At 39.2% G+C, this 15,813-nt stretch overlaps 2 protein-coding genes and 1 long non-coding RNA gene across 11 annotated transcripts in view; 2 read left to right on the forward strand and 1 right to left on the reverse strand.

Annotated features, from left to right (window-relative positions):
- The window catches only part of cd302 (CD302 molecule), a 10,644-nt gene extending 6,003 nt beyond the window's left edge, over positions 1-4,641 (forward strand). The window contains exons 2-6 of the mRNA XM_050048910.1: positions 442-567; positions 678-788; positions 1,997-2,179; positions 2,353-2,373; positions 2,479-4,641. Coding sequence (XP_049904867.1) covers positions 442-567; positions 678-788; positions 1,997-2,179; positions 2,353-2,373; positions 2,479-2,681 — 644 coding nt within the window. The 3' untranslated portion in view covers positions 2,682-4,641. The remainder of the gene's footprint in view (positions 1-441; positions 568-677; positions 789-1,996; positions 2,180-2,352; positions 2,374-2,478) is intronic.
- Positions 4,642-5,443: 802 nt separating this feature from the next.
- Positions 5,444-11,946, reverse strand: LOC126392919 (uncharacterized). The gene is made up of 3 exons (XR_007570227.1): positions 11,820-11,946; positions 8,629-8,696; positions 5,444-7,399 (listed from the first exon to the last, which is right to left on the reverse strand). It is a non-coding gene; the product is annotated as an uncharacterized LOC126392919 (long non-coding RNA).
- Positions 11,278-15,813, forward strand: part of LOC126392918 (bromodomain adjacent to zinc finger domain protein 2B) — a 62,813-nt gene continuing 58,277 nt past the window's right edge. For 8 of the 9 annotated variants that reach the window (XM_050048659.1, XM_050048662.1, XM_050048664.1 and 5 more), the window contains exon 1: positions 11,278-11,452. The gene's annotated coding sequence lies outside the window, so the exon portion shown is untranslated. Of the gene's footprint in view, positions 11,453-11,941; positions 12,078-15,813 lie in introns of those variants that run through there. The other variant, XM_050048660.1, reaches the window with a different exon arrangement.

Below are 15,813 nucleotides of genomic sequence, written 5' to 3' on the forward strand. Positions count from 1 at the left end.
CCTCATTAATAAAACCCTTCATTTAAAAACTGCATTTTGTGTTTACTTGTGTTATCTTTGACTAATGTTTAAATTTGTTTGATGATCTGAAACATTTAAGTGCGGAAAACATGCAAAAAATTAAGAAATCAGGAAGGGGGCAAACACTTTTTCACACCACTGTATGTAAATCAACCACGCTTCTTGTTGCCATGGGTAACAGTATGACGTCAAAATGTCAACAATTCAAAATATATTATTACGATTTGTATTTTTCATATGATATTAACAATTATACCAGTATTATCGTGAACGAGATGATATGACACACGCCTAGTGTTTTGTTAATTCTCCTGTTGTAGCTTCTAAATCGTCCTGCACACATGCACACAGCTAAAATAAACCTAGATAGGTCAGGAGTCAAATCTTTCCATTACCACTCTGTCCCTTGATTTTCCTCAGACTGCCCTGCTGACGGACGCACCTGGGTGCCGTTTGAAGACGGATGTTACCACTTTGTCCACGGAGAAGAGGACAAAATCAAAAGCTACACCTTCGACAGAGCAAAAACCCTCTGCCAAGGATTCGGTACCAGAGACATTTTATTTTCAAATATCTTAACAACAATTGACAAATGGACTTGTGTGTACTCACTGTGTGTGTGATTTTGTCTTCATATATTGCTCTGCTTTTTCTAGAGCTTTTGACCATCCAGAGCGCCAATGAGAATGACTTTGTCGTTAATTATAGCCCAGAGGTGTGGAAAAACAATGTCAACGTGTGGCTGGGAATGTATTATGACACAGACAGTAAGTATAGTGTGACTGGAGGACTGTGAAAACATGCGGGCTAACCTCAGTAAGATGAAATCTTTTTACACTTGTTTGGAGGTAACTATGAGGAAAACCAACACTGAATCTTAAAGGGTGTTGTTTCAGACGGTTGTAATAATTATAAAGTGTCCACTGATTATTTTCTGTAAGTGATCATCTGTTTCTTTGGGATATGATATACGTTAATTCTACAAAAAATCCAAACTTAAGGTCACCTTATCTACATATTTCTAGGCACTTTCTGACTTGTTGTCCATGCTGGCTTAAAAGTTGAGTGTGAAAGTTTATTCTTGACCTTAGCAACAGCATTTTTTTATTTTGCAGTGCAATAAAGTTATTATGAATGGTGGCAAATTGATTAATCTGTATGGCATAAGTGGCGGAGTATAGTGTGTTTCATTACAATTTTTCAGCTTCCATATTTGCCACAAAAGTTAAAAATCGTTGCCAGGTATCAAAGAAGCGTGCAGTTGATCCTACATATAACAACAGACTTTCTCCAAACGTAAATGATACATAACATCCTTAATCCAAAGTCCATATGTTGGAGGCGAGGAGTCCTTTCATTAACACAGGAAGAGCCTTATGGCCAGACGTGAGACAATGTCCGCTTGGGCTAAACTTAAGTTAACATCTAGAGGAGTTGCTCCAAATATTGCCATGGACACAGATGAGGCAACCAGCTGTCCAAACCCAGAAATTAAATAGTTAGCGACAGTATTTTGGCCAAAAAGATAAATCATCTCAACTGGAAGATTATCTGAGATATTTTCAGTTTGCTCTGTGCTCTAGTTAATCCTCTATTTAGTGAATATAAAGCTGTTATCTGTTGGCCCTTTTTTCTGCAAGTGCTTTTAAAAAGCTTGTATGAGAGCACTTACTCATCCTTGTCTTTAAATCCTTGCAAAACTTCAGGAAATACTGTTTTTAAAGGCAGTCATTGAAGGCATCGTGAGAGGATGCTGAGCTACCAGAAACTCTACATCACATTTCAATCAGTGTAAATCCTGAGGAAGGAAATGTATTTGCTTTCAACATTATTTTGTGTTGTAACACAGCTCAGTGAAGGTTGCGCTGGTGGAAGACCAAAGGCAAAGCAAAATGGACAACACCATCATTACATTGACATTACCTGTGATAGTGGCTGTATTCTTGCTGCAGTACTGATTGGTGTGTCTTGTCAGATGACACCATGAGGTGGTTCGGTGAGCAACCTTTAAGATTCACTAACTGGATGGCCAGGCCTCCTCCATCAGACCTCGTGCCCATGGATACGTGTGTGACTCTGCACAGCGAAACAGGAAAGTGGGAGAATGTCAGCTGCCTGGAACAGGCGGAGAACGGAGTGGTCTGTGAGACCAATCAGAGTAAGATTTAAGTCTTTTGTTATGCAAGATGTAAGTCAAAATGTCTTTGTCCAGAGCTTCTGAAAGTGAGTCCATGAGTATGTAGCGTGATAATAGTAAATGTGACTTCAGTAAAATACGGTCGGGATTGTTTTCCACTTGTCTCACAATGTGTTTTTTTTTCTTTTCTTCAGAGCCAGAGGAAGTCAAGCCGAGTAAGTCGACCTTTGAGCTCTTTTTTTTCTGTTTCTTTACCTATTCCTCTGGGATTTTGTGTTTACAGTAGTGACCTTCCTTGCATTGTTACATGTTCTCCTCAGAGTCCAGCGCGCTGCTATCTGCTCTGGTCATTCTCAGCGTGGTGGCTATCATGGGAGTCTCAGCAGCTATTTGGTTCCTGCACCAGAAGCACAATCTCGGCTCCACTATATTCACGGCGTTTGAGTACCACCCTCCGTTTCGAGTCCTGGACACGGACCGGTCCTGCCTGGTGGAGGCCGAGGAGACCGACAGCGTGCCGTAGGAGAACTTTCTCGCTCTGCCACAACAGGGAGCACCAGGCCCTCCTCACTGGGTGTGTGTTCATGCATAGGGAAGTCCACTTTTAAAAAAAACAAACAATTACTGAAGTAGTTGTGGGTTAACACATTTTAATGTCATGGCACAGAATAATGTAGTGTGATTGTGAGAAGACACCAGGCTTACTTTAATACTAACATCTCACCGTGGCACATAAACATCTCACTACTTCTGCTTTTTGGTCTTCTACACTAACTAAGAATCATCTGTACATTTTTCAGATTGGTGCATCAGCAACTGTAACGGCCTGGTCTACGTCATGTGTAATATTATTATCAGGCGCTACACATTTATTTTGGAATAATTATTTCTCTCGTGCATATGCTATTGCTCATTCAAAGAGTGAGGGATTAAATAAAGAGCACAGCTTTCATACTTTTTTTTTGAGCAGACAGAAATGTTCAGTGATTTAGTATACCATTGCAAGTAACTTGGGGACCAACAAGAGGGAACTTAAAATAAGAATGATCACTTGATGCAGCAGAGACTGAGACACCCTGACGTTTAGTCCCAAGTTTTTATTAAGCTTAAAAAATGCTGGAGTCTACATTTCACATGATAACAAATCACATATTTCAAAAACCAGTGCAGTGTCCCTTTAAAGCAGTATTAAATATACAGGAATTAGCAACCGCAGGCTAACAAGGTGCACATGTAAATATCTTTAAACAAAAACCCAGATAGTGTTTTAGCTTTTTGCCTTGGGACTCCATGAATGTAAACAAGAGTTGTTCTGATAACATTTTTTTTCTTCCCAATACCAATTCCGATACCTGAGCTTGCGTATCAGCCAATACCGAGTGCCGATCTGATACCATGGCGCTAACAAAATGAATAAAAGCTGTGTCCTACTAACCCTGTACGGATGTGAAATAATTGCTATCATGGTTGTATGGCATGGTTTAGTTAAACCCTTTTGTAAAACATGAACAGAAACATACAGAAAATGAATGCAATAGAACTTTCCTTTTATTAATATTATCATTATTATTTGAGATTTTGCTAATGGCTAACGTCACACTATTTACTGTTAAGTTTGGCAGCTCTAAAACAGTGGCTGCACTGCAACTTCCTGTTGAAGCCACTGTTGTAGAGCAGCAAATAAGAACTGATTCAAAGGAGAAGTGCCTTTTCACCTAGGTGTGAAACTATTTTAAAGTTTATCAGTAAAGTGTATAGATTCACACGCTCGCTGATATCCAATCAAGCATTTTAGGTGGTATCAGATGCATTTCCAGTAGTGGTATTGGTATTGGAGCAACTCTAATGTAAACGTAGCCAGTGAGGTCGATTTGCAAGGTCTGTGAAGCAGGTTCTTTTTTAGGTAAAATGTCATTTTGAAATAGAAAGTGCCAGATAAAATTCTTATTAATTCCCTTGCATTCTGTCCTGGGCTTCAGTTGTTATGGTGACATGGTGTGAGACTTACCACATATAGCCAGTAAAAGCCAGGTTTTGTTAAAAATCGTAACAGATGAAACTGTCCTCGTTCATTCCAGAAAATGGCTTTCATAAAAATAATGCACATTCACAGTTCTTCCATGCTTTATGTACTGTTTACCTGGTCAGAAGATACAATGTGTATTTTTTTGTGTATTTCCTTTCAGCCCTGTGAAATTCAAACTTGGCATTATTATGGCTTTATTTGTATGAGGTAGAGTGGTCGTGATTTGGGAGTTGGAAATATTAAAAGCTCCTGTGACATTAAAGACAATCAGTATTTGGCTCTGTGAAGGGTATGCTGCAGAATGATGACTTGAGAGTTTTATTATATTGTGTAAAATACCCCTCTTAATACTGTTGTACACTTTTGACAGCATGAATGCTTTTGTGCAATATTTGAGATTCATTTTGCAGGATCCGAGCCCCTGTGTGTTTTTCATAATAAAATATGTTTGACTATACGAAGGGCTTGTTTTTGCTTCTGTTGAATTAATAATAATAGATTTTATTTAAAAAGGCACCTTTTAAAACACCCAAGGTTACCGTACAGAGCACAAAATAACATACAGAGCAAGATACATGAATTGGCAAACACATATTGTTGCTGTGATAAAACCAGTTGATCAAAGTCAGAAACTTCTATTAGGCAATAACAGGAAGTATTTCTAATATACTGCCATCCAGCTGTGGGCTGTCCAGCAGTGTCAAAAATATGCAAGTTGAGGAAAAAAGAATGACTCCTCTCCATTCTGTGTGATCTACATAGAACATTTCTGCTAAATATATATGTCAGTGCATAATTGAGGCGAAGGAGGACGAATTAGGACAGCGAAATTGGGGATAGAGTCTAATTAGTTTTGAAAGGATATCTAAATCACTGTCATGTGAAAAGCACCACTCCCTCCAAATGTCCAGTGGCTCTGTTGACATCTCAGCGTGGGCCGAGATGAAACAGAACTGAGAGAAGTCAGCAGGAAGTCCTTTTTTTTTTCTCTCTTCCCATTCATGCGCATCTAATTTTAGATGTCCAAGAAGTCTATCCTCTCTTAAATTCTCTGTAAAACCCAGCTGCATGTGCCTCCTTTTGTTGAGTGCTTTCTCTCAATGATTTTAGCATGTAGTTATGAACTATCAAATGTAGCACACTAATAGAGGATCATAACAATAACCTTCAGGTAATTTCTATATTTGGCCACAAGGTGGGACATTGAATCACATTTCTGTCAAGTCCCTACTCTGACATTGCTGGGAAGGGATTTTCTACTGATTGATGAGGTCCGGAAACATGGAAGATAATCGGTTTGACATAGTTGTGTGAGTATTTGTTGTTGATCTGTAAGAATAATGATTTCTAAAAATGACCCACATGTGTCTAGAAGCAACAGATATCTTCATCTCTTTGGTGAAATACAAGATCTACTGAATATAAAAAGCTTATCATGTCTCCAAGCTGGGGTGAAAGTCCTCTTGAGGAATAAGAAAGCCTTGCAGTTCGCTGTGGTGGACAATAATTAACATGATAACAAGATGAAGGTCCAAACGGCAGCTGCAGGAGAGGACTATGGCTGCAGTGTGGGGTTAGGTGTGGTTGGTTGAAGATGCTTAACTGTTGCTTCTCTCAGGTTGTAGTTGAAATAACCAAACACTGACAGGATGTGTAAATAATAACATTTGAAAAGCAAAAACAGAGCTTAAAGGCTTGTTACCAGATGAGCAAAAGTCCAACCACCAAAAATCAAAACATGTGGAAGTGATTGACAGGTTTTAATATAATAATGACAAGACAACATATCTGTCTGCTTATTGTACACATGTATGACTGTATAAACTGTGTATACACTGGTGTAAAATAGGACTATATTGTCAAAAATTATAACATTATATCAATTATGTACAACACCTCTAATCAAGGCAGTAATTAAAATATATATAAGGGGGGCGGACACATCCCATCCCAGCAGATTTGGTCCCCTCCCAGTGCTGACTCCATAGCGCCGACCTTGCCTTAAATGGGCTTTTCATAATGCCCTTATTTGTAAGATTTGAACTCAAATTTACTACTTTTCTCAAGGCCAAACACTGCTTCACGCTCTTGAACATACAGTAAACAATTTTTTAGCGATTCAACAGCTGATTGTTGTGAGCCTCCATTTGACACAGAGAGCTTGGAGGGTGATTGTAAACAGTGTACACATTTTAGTCTTGCTCCACGTCTCTGAATTGCCGCCCTCATCTCAGTTTTTTGATGAATTCAAACTGACTAAGTTAAGGATGAACAGTGACATGAAAACAAAATGGCAACTGAGTGTGATTATCAGAGGTCTGCTGCACCTACACAGATTTATCATTTGTTTTATATGCTACAGAAAAGTGTTGAACTGTTAGTCACCAGCTGCAGCAGAGAAATATGTGTATTAACATGCAAAAAGGATGTTTTTCTTAACTGTGTTTTCCTGCACAGGCACAATTATGATAATTCTAATTATGATAATTAATTGTAACACTAATACACTGAAAAGCCTCATTTGATTTTTTGGAGAAATAATGGGGTTGAATTTAATTAAGATGAACCTTTTGAGGCGTAACCATTTATTTTTTTGCACACAGATACCAACTAAAGTGTTTCATGTTGTTACATCTCTACAACTGTCTTTTCTTTTTAACCCTGATGTATGTATTTTATTACCATACAGGGGCTGTTGTCTCGTCACAATGGCTCTAACGGCCTATTTTCACTCAAATAATAGCACACAAATTTCATTCACACATCTGCCGCACCGCTGCTCGGAGCAGGAAGAGGTCTGCGTTGACCCAGAATGACTAATTAAAATGGACATTGGTATGCACGAATAAGATATGACATACAGTAGCGTGACAGATGGAATGAAAATGAGAGCCACGCTGGGTCACGAGACATAGGTTCGTCAAGCCTGTGGATGATCAAGTTATGTGTCAATAAAATACAATAGGCTTCACAATGTCTAACTAACTCTGGCCTTTGTGTAAATACAAAAGGATAGATTTGAATAAGTCACAACTCCTTCCTGCCTTTCTGGTTTCTCCTTTTCTCAGCACTACAGATCAGTTATTGTTCAGCTCATCCTCTCCTCTTGTTCTTGTCCTTCCTGGGAAAGGTGTCCATCCACAGTAGTGTAGAGCATCTGTTTCTCATGTCCTGGAAGTCTCGTGTTTCTCCCCCATTCACCATCTTGGAACATGCTCCAATTAACAGAGGAAAACAAAGGCCACTATTTAGATGACTGCTCGCTGAATGGCCAGTACTCTATTACAGATATCATGTCAAGACATAGTATACTACCCTTCTTTTCCACCTACAGGGCTACAGAAATCTTAATAACAGTACAATTTGCATGTGTAAAATAAATGCTCAAACCTGACTAAATCTATTGTAAGTATACTGTAAGAAGCAAGGTTGCAGGTCCCGTGTCCATGAATTTGGGAGGTTTGGAGGGTCCTCCGGCAGCAAATTTGGAGCATCAAACACTTAATTTCCTGCATTCTGATTTTTTAGGAAACAAATTTCACATTTCCTGTATGAGATTAGGGTGTAAATGTCTTTAATTTTGTCCAAATAAAAGCCCTCTGCTGCTGTCATGTTTCTATTGGAGGGGACAAATGCACATGTTCATCTCCCGTGCAGTGTGATTCTGAGTACAGGCTTACAACTCACATGTTGTAGCAGATTTTTTGGATTGGTTAGCTCAGAACTGTTAAAAACACTGCACTAGATTTTAAACTGTATGGTCCACACACAAGCAATCACAAACACACACGCTGACACACATGCACACAAACTTAAGAGCTGAATGTACCCAGTTTTTAGCTCATACACTGTGCCATTTTCTAAATCAAATGCATGTGCAGTGCTGGAAGGCTTTGGTGTTAAAGGGATCAGAGCATTGTGTGCTGACATGATTAAAATCTGTATTATTCAAATGTGTCAGGGAAAAAAAAAATCAATGACAGAGAGTCCAACTCCTGTGCCTTTCGGGTACACTGAGCTTTCTGAGGACTGATGGAAAAATAATAATTAAAAACAAAAAGCACCATCTTAATTTGTTTTCCATCAGTCTCTGGAGAGATCATCTTTGCTGTGTCTTTGGTATCTCATTATACTTTCTAATCAAGACTCTTTAAAAATCCCTTTAAAGGAGACAGACTGTTTGCCCTTCCCCCAGCATGCTGCTGCATTGCAGCCATCGACTGCGACTTAGTATGTTACAAATGACCAAGGTAGGCTGACATTTTGATTGTGCAATGTGAAAAAGCGTGGCCGGAGAGAGGCTTTTGAAAGTGACGCTGCCCTGATCTCTGCCATCGCTCATTCTCTCTAATGAAGATTGTCCAATACAATTAAAAACCCAGGTATCCTGTGGCTCGGGTGACGAATTTATCAAATCTTTTTTTTTTTCCCTCCCCTCTCTCACCATGTGTGTTCATCCAGCCAGGCGTGTGTTTCATTCAGTCCAGTCAGTAGCTCCTGTGACTGCTGCATCTAAAATGACACAGAATTAAGCAGGGAGGGAAGGGATGGTGAGCAAGCAAATAAACCTGTTTTAAATGACATATCTTTATGAAAGGATGCTCTCCTCCACATTTGAATTCAAACATTCCTTTGTGCCTTAATTACTGTATCCAATTAGCTCAACTTCATGTACAGTGTGCTCGGGGAAAGGTGCAGTGCCATGAATTGAAAGCTACCCCATCCACTTAACATAGACACATCCTCCAAAAAAGACAACACGGTGCAACTTACTGTAATTACAGGTGACCTTTTGTTTTATCCATACAGAAATTAAACACAGAAATCTCATTAGCTTGGGTGTAACCTCCCAGAAAAAGCAAATGTTGATCTGACTCCATGATAATTCATTACTAAAGCTTTGTGATATTTAAACACTGGATCTACAGCATTACATCAGTCCATGTCAGTGATACAGTTACTGTTACTCTGTTTTAAATACACTGCATTTAATGATAAAAATGAGCCCCATTTCCTGTTGCAGACTGAACTAATGATGAGGGGAAAAGGCAGATAGTAGTAGTAGTAGTCACTTTATAGGATGAACATGATCTATGTAATGTAATGCCTTGTTATTAGTGTATACATCCTATTCTGAGCTTCATTTGGTCCTTGATCAGGGCAGTCCACACTGAGTCCACATTTTTTGTAACAAAAAGAGTCCAGAAAAAAGAAGAATATAATTTACATAAATAAATAAAGAGTTTGAGCTGTTCCCTTTAAAACAGATGAATGGACTCCTCAGGGGCAGGTGCAATAGATCCAAACATTCATGATTAAGTATGTGGGATAAATTTACATTACAGTTCAAATTAATTTGTGCCATTTGTATTCACCCGCACTGTTGCACTGTAATCTCATTTTTTAACCTGTTTAAATTTGTATTTACTTGTTGCTATCACTTTTTGTTCTTACTGCTACTGCATGTTACTTTATTTATTAAAAAAATGGGTATTTTTATTGTGTATGTTGTTGTATGAGTCTGCTTTAATGTGTCTGTTTTTGCCATGCGGCAATCTAAATTTTGCTTGTGGACCTGAACTGTTATACCCACTGAAGCACCATCAAATCTAAACCTAATTTTGCCCACGGGCGTATGTTTTGTGTCAACATTGGAGGTACACATGTAAGGCAGGAGGTTTGGGGGTCCTCTGCAAGGAAATTTCCTACATTCTGGTGATTAAAATCATATATAATTGCATTACGTGATTAATTTAGCATTCACTATTAATGTATGACAAAAAATGTATGACAAAAAAACCCAACTGCTATTAAGACAAAAGGTGTAGGTCTTGTTTCAAAATTTGGAAGGGATGCATATGAAACAGGAGGTTTGGGGTTCCTCCACAAGGAAGTTTCCTACATTCTAGTTCTTAAACATGTATATATATTTGCATTACGTGATTAATTTAGCATTCCTATTAATGTATAGCAAAAAGCTTCTGTTAGTGTACTGTAGGACATAAGGATGTAGGTCTTGTTTCGATATTTGGAGGGGGACACATATGAAACAGGAGGTTTGGGGGTCCTCCGCAAGGAAGTTTCCTACATTCTAGTTCTTAAATATATATATGTATATTTGCATTACATGATTAATTTAGCATTCCCTATTAGTGTATAGCAAAAAGCTTCTGTTAGTGTACTTAAGGACATAAGGATGTAGGTCTTGTTTCGATATTTGGAGGGGGACACATATGAAACAGGAGGTTTGGGGGTCCTCCGCAAGGAAATTTTCCTACATTCTGGTGATTAACAAAAACTAATAATGATAATAATTTTTGTGTACTGTAAGACATATGGGTGTAGGTATTGTTTCAACATTTGGAGGGGACATATATGAAATTAAGGATTTGAGGGATCCTGTGACAAAATTTTTTTGAGCATCACACACTTCATTTCCTAGATTTTGAATTTTCATGCACCAAATTGTGCCTTTTCTGTATCAATTCATGGAGTAAATGCCTTAGCTTTTGGTGATTAATCATGAGAACATATTGTTTGATATTCATCTTTTTCACTGTTGATTATTTTTCTTGTGCATAATTGTATCCATTGTAAAGCACTTTGGTCAACGATTGTTGTTTTTAAATGTGCTCTATAAATAAAGTTGACTTGACTTGACTTGTAAATGTCCTAAATTTGATCAAAATGAAAGCCTAAGTTAAAAAAATGAATTTAAAGGGTTATAAGCAAACCCTGAAAATTTGTAGCATTTGAAATTTTCAAATAATAGTTGTTTTCATCTTTTACATTAAAGGGATTTGGTGGAAACTGAAGGCAACAGAAATGTGTGCACCTGTTTGTGAATATAGTCTACAGGGTGATGAACAGTGAAATAATTTTTATTATTTAATTTTCACATTGGTGGGTCTATATTTGGACATCATCTGCACTCATGATACAGATATGAGGAGTGTATCCGCTGATGTTTATGCACGAGCTGGCTGCAGTGTTTTTGGGGGGGAACAAAAGTTTGCATTGTAGGAGCCTCGAGCTGACGTCACTTCTCCCGAGTTGCTCGGAGTGAAGCGGAGGAGAGAGTCTCTTCAATCTGCGACTAGAGACCAACACATCCAGTCACACCCCCACCCCGGACTCAATTATACTGGCCAAATTCTCCATTCATCTCTCTCAACATCCCGCAAACTGCGCCAAACTGGAAAGTAAATTAACACAGTGTTATTCCGTTTCGCTTTTTTGAAGGGAGACGCCGGTTTTTCGACGACAAGGTGAGTTTATTTGCCTCAGCTCGCCAGGTGTTTGTGACTAACGTACGGTCAGTAACGTTAATGTGGTGTTTCGGGCTAGCGGCTAAGCTAACGCTCCTTTGGCTAAACCAGTAGCATCCCTTCCGACACTTGTCTCACTGAATCCGCTCCGTGAGTTCAACACGGCGACAAAAAAAGTTCATGTCAAAGTAGAAACCGCTTTTTCGTGTGTTTCTACTCTTAACTTTGTTCATACGGTAACTGTTGTCATGTTGAACTTGGTCACAAGCAGAATATTCGGATGTAGAGTTGAGAAACTAACGTTAACATGTCACCGGTACTTGGCACACACAGACAGGCAGGCAGCGCTGCTCAGTCTTGTCATTACCTTGCAGCGTGGATCCTGTCTTTGTTGCCAGCTAGTCCACTCTGCGGATCCACCTTCTGTCCGGACCCCGTATGACCATGTTTTCATAGGATGATAAAAACATGGACATAAGTTAGCTGGTTAGAAATACGCCGTTTTTAAGCCTCTTGTTGGAGTGCATCAAAGTAGCGTCTGGTTTGCCTGTGCACTGCTTGTTGTGGTTTCAAGCTTCGTGTGACAACATGTCATGAAATGATCAAACAACTGGATATAACACAGGTGGGCTTTCTTAATGTTTTATCTCAACATTAGGTTATGTGTTATGAGTGTTAAAGCCGGGGGCTGCCCGCTGGTCTCGTCTCCCCCCTCTTTATCTTCTCTTTTTGTTGCTTCCTCTTAAAGGAGAGCGCAGCTAATGCTGCAGCTGCGGTCTGGGTTGAAATTTACCCTTTGAGATTATGACAATACCCTCCATTTTTCTGCTTTCATATTAACAACAAGGCATTCGCCATCTTGGGCTATTTAATTTAGATTATCGCTGTCTGTTTAAACGGTGTTTATCTGTGCCAAAGTTAGGAAACTTTGCAGGGGAAAAGATCTGAATGGTATTACCTTGATTTCTGTGGAGTTGATAGTATTTTAATCTCAGAAATCTAATAGGTTTGGGAAGTTGTGGAGTTTGATCTATGCAATGGAGATTTTGAAACTGACGGAGTGTGTTATGAAACTGCAATCTAACCACTTTCATCTTCCTGTGATGACATGTCACATTCTGCTTAGTCTTAAAAATTCAGTTTTTAAACCTTGTGGTGGCTGTCATGATCTGCCACAAACACAAAGTAGGTCTAGTTCAATGCAGAAATCAGAGCATTTTAAACAATGCCCTGATTTCTTCTGTGTGGTGTTTTTCTTTATGTGGGGCATACTTAAGCTACTCTAAATTTTAAGAAACCTTCATAGCATGCCCCTCTTTGTCAATTCTGAACACACACAGTCCACATAAGCACAGTCTAGACAAAGTTTTACCACATTTAAGTGCAGCATTAAGAGCCATTCTACTGCGTCTTACAACCTATTGCAACTGAAGACCAGTGCTTGAGATAAGTAAACATTAATAGTCCTTTTTCACAGCAGGCATCTTGACTTGTCATCGTCGGAAAAGCACAGGTGTTACTAATAACATTTAACGATGGCTCTGTTCTATTCATGTGCCAAAGTAAGCCATGACAGTGTGACAGTGAGCCCGCATGCACCGGATACAGCCTTCCTTAATTTTATTATTTACACCTGTCACATGTCAAAATGTTTTTTGTGCAAAGGTCCTGTGGATTGTTAAAACCTGGAAATAAACTCGTAACAAGCCCTTTCAAAGTTTATCATCGCAGCATCAGGCACACTTTTTACACAGGTGTGTGTGGTGCATGTTGATTTGCGAACAATTGGGCTCATACAGTGTATTGAGCTCATTTTGACGGTGCAAATTTAACTTGCATCATTTAGTTTGTTTTGGCAGGCATCCTTTGTTTGCCGCACAGTGGAGCTGATTCGCCTTTACAGATATAATTGGTAGTAATGAACTGGTGTGTGCCCTTTGCACACACAGTCCTGAGTAAAATGGCAGTAAACAATATTCCTGGTAAAGTCCATCATTTAAATGGCTTCAGTAGCCAAGGCAGCGAGATAAATCAGATCACAGCCTTGATGTGTTATGCATGCATCCAGTAACTGCCAATGAATCAAAACACAGGTAGAAGGTCACTAAATTTGCCTCATATTTATTCAGAGCACATGTCCTTGAAAACCTCTGCAGAGAGAACAATGTTGAGGTGCTGTATATTTGGATACTAAAATGAGCTTTTAACTTAGGAATCAAAAGAGTCAGCAACTTGGCATTTGAATGTTAAAAATCTTGCGGGGCTTTGCTATACCCTGCTCCACAGACAAATGTAGCTCATGGGTGTTAAATTATTAACTTGTGGTGTATTCAATTGATTACAAACTATTTATTGTATAACTTTAATAATTACTAAATTCCATTAGCAGCACTCTACATAGTACATCAGCTTTGTTAGATTTTTGTGCACAAAGATCTCCAGTAGTGTAGATTCAGTTGTCTAATATCTAATATCTCATTTTACCATGCTGTGTTAGCTGTAACCAGAATTTCGGTGTGCTGAATTAGTCACAGTGCTCACCATTTCATGTAGAGATCACAGTAAAAATTTCCGTAGCCCCTCTTGTTTTTAAAGAATATGAGAAGGTCCTCTTTTATGTTCTCAGGCTCTTTTAAAAGTGCCCCTTTTTCCTTTGGCCTTTTGAAAGGGCCAAAGGAAGAAAAAACAGGCCTGCTAATAATTGTGTTTTCTCCCGTTTTCACCCTGTCTCTCCTATTCTTACCCTTTCCACAAGTTTGCACTCATTAATCAAAGATGCTGGCCTCCTGCTGAGGGCTGAGCAGGTTCATCAATTTGGCAGCCGGCTTGCTGTAAGGAACTGTGCACAGGCTCTTAACACACAAGCATAAATAAATCTATGGTCTTTATATGCAAGCCCTGAAGGTTAATACTGTATAATTCAATGTACCCTCTTTGTCTGCTGTGATTGATGTTTTCAAACATGTAAGGCTTGACGGGAGTCCCTTTTTGTAGGTCAGTGTTGACACTTTATGATTGGGTGAGCTTGGGGGGAGCGGCACGAGGGAGGTGGATTATTAGGAATATGTCAGGGAGATTACTCTTTTTCACTCATCTTCCTGATCTATTTTCTCTCCGCCTGGAGATGCTTTACGTAGTGCTTTATTTGAACCAATGATGCTTCTGAGACTGAAGTCTCCCCTGCTGTGTAAATGGCACTGATGTTTAAAATGCGAGTGGTCTGATGTGTTTGTTTGGCTGTTTAGTATTTATTTGCCTCCTTTGCTGCAGGAATTGTAGGCCAGCTGAGAATGAATGGTTTGACTCCATATTCATAATATTCAGTCAGATACAGGACCAATATGAACCTTTTGCCCATTTTTTGTTATAAACTGCTCCACTCTCACACAAAGACTGTGCCTCAGCAGCCCCCTTTTTATTGATCCTCGTGCATTTAAAATCTGGTCACTGCTGCCACAAACACTTCCCACTTAAGCTGCGCTAGGCATGCTGCTGCAGCCACATTTTTAAATATTTAATTTTGTCGTAGCATTGTCTGGCCTGATAAGACGGCAGAAAATACATGTTTCCCTGAAAATGTTTGGATCAGCAAAGGCCAAAATCTAGTGCTTATTGAACCTAACTGACTGAATTTTTATGTCACCATGATGAGACACTGTTTGGGCAGTGGGCATGGCATCTTTGCATGCCATGAGAATATTACCTCTTTGTCTCATACTTAAAAAATGTGCACATTCTTAACATCATTACCGTACAGACTTCACCATTCATCGTGTGGCTTATAACTTTGAATAAACTCCTTTTATTGAAATGCTTCAAAGTGATTAGATGAGTGGTCAAAATGATTAACAGTTAAAGGAGCAGTGTGTAGGATTAAGTGGCGTCTAAATTGCATCCAACTGAAACTTCTCCCACGTGCCAAGTGTGAACTCCTGGTTAGGACTCCTTCAGTGCTCATTGTTCAGGTTTTTAAAGGGAGCCAAATTATCAGCAGAGGTCTCATCCTCTCCCAAACAAACAGACGAGGTGATTACAACCGGTAAAAACACTGAATAAAGCCGTTTCACAGCAACTGCTAATATGTGTTCACCTTTTTTCTCTGATAACTGAAGAACCAGACATTCAGGAAGTTTTTACTGGGGGTCGATTTATCCACAGAGGTCTCTTCATCTCCAAAACAAATGGCCCTGGTGATTTACAGAGGGGGTTCTAACTATGGAGGCTGACACAAAAACACAAATGGCTCTGTCAAGATCCAGTATTTGGTTTGTCCATTCTGAGCTACTACAGAAAGATGGTGGTGCAACATGGCCATCTGTGTAAACGAGGACCTGCTTCCTATGTAGATATAAATGGCGCTG

The sequence above is a fragment of the Epinephelus moara genome, chromosome 7 (assembly GCF_006386435.1).
Source record: "Epinephelus moara isolate mb chromosome 7, YSFRI_EMoa_1.0, whole genome shotgun sequence".
Classification (NCBI taxonomy): domain Eukaryota; kingdom Metazoa; phylum Chordata; class Actinopteri; order Perciformes; family Serranidae; genus Epinephelus; species Epinephelus moara.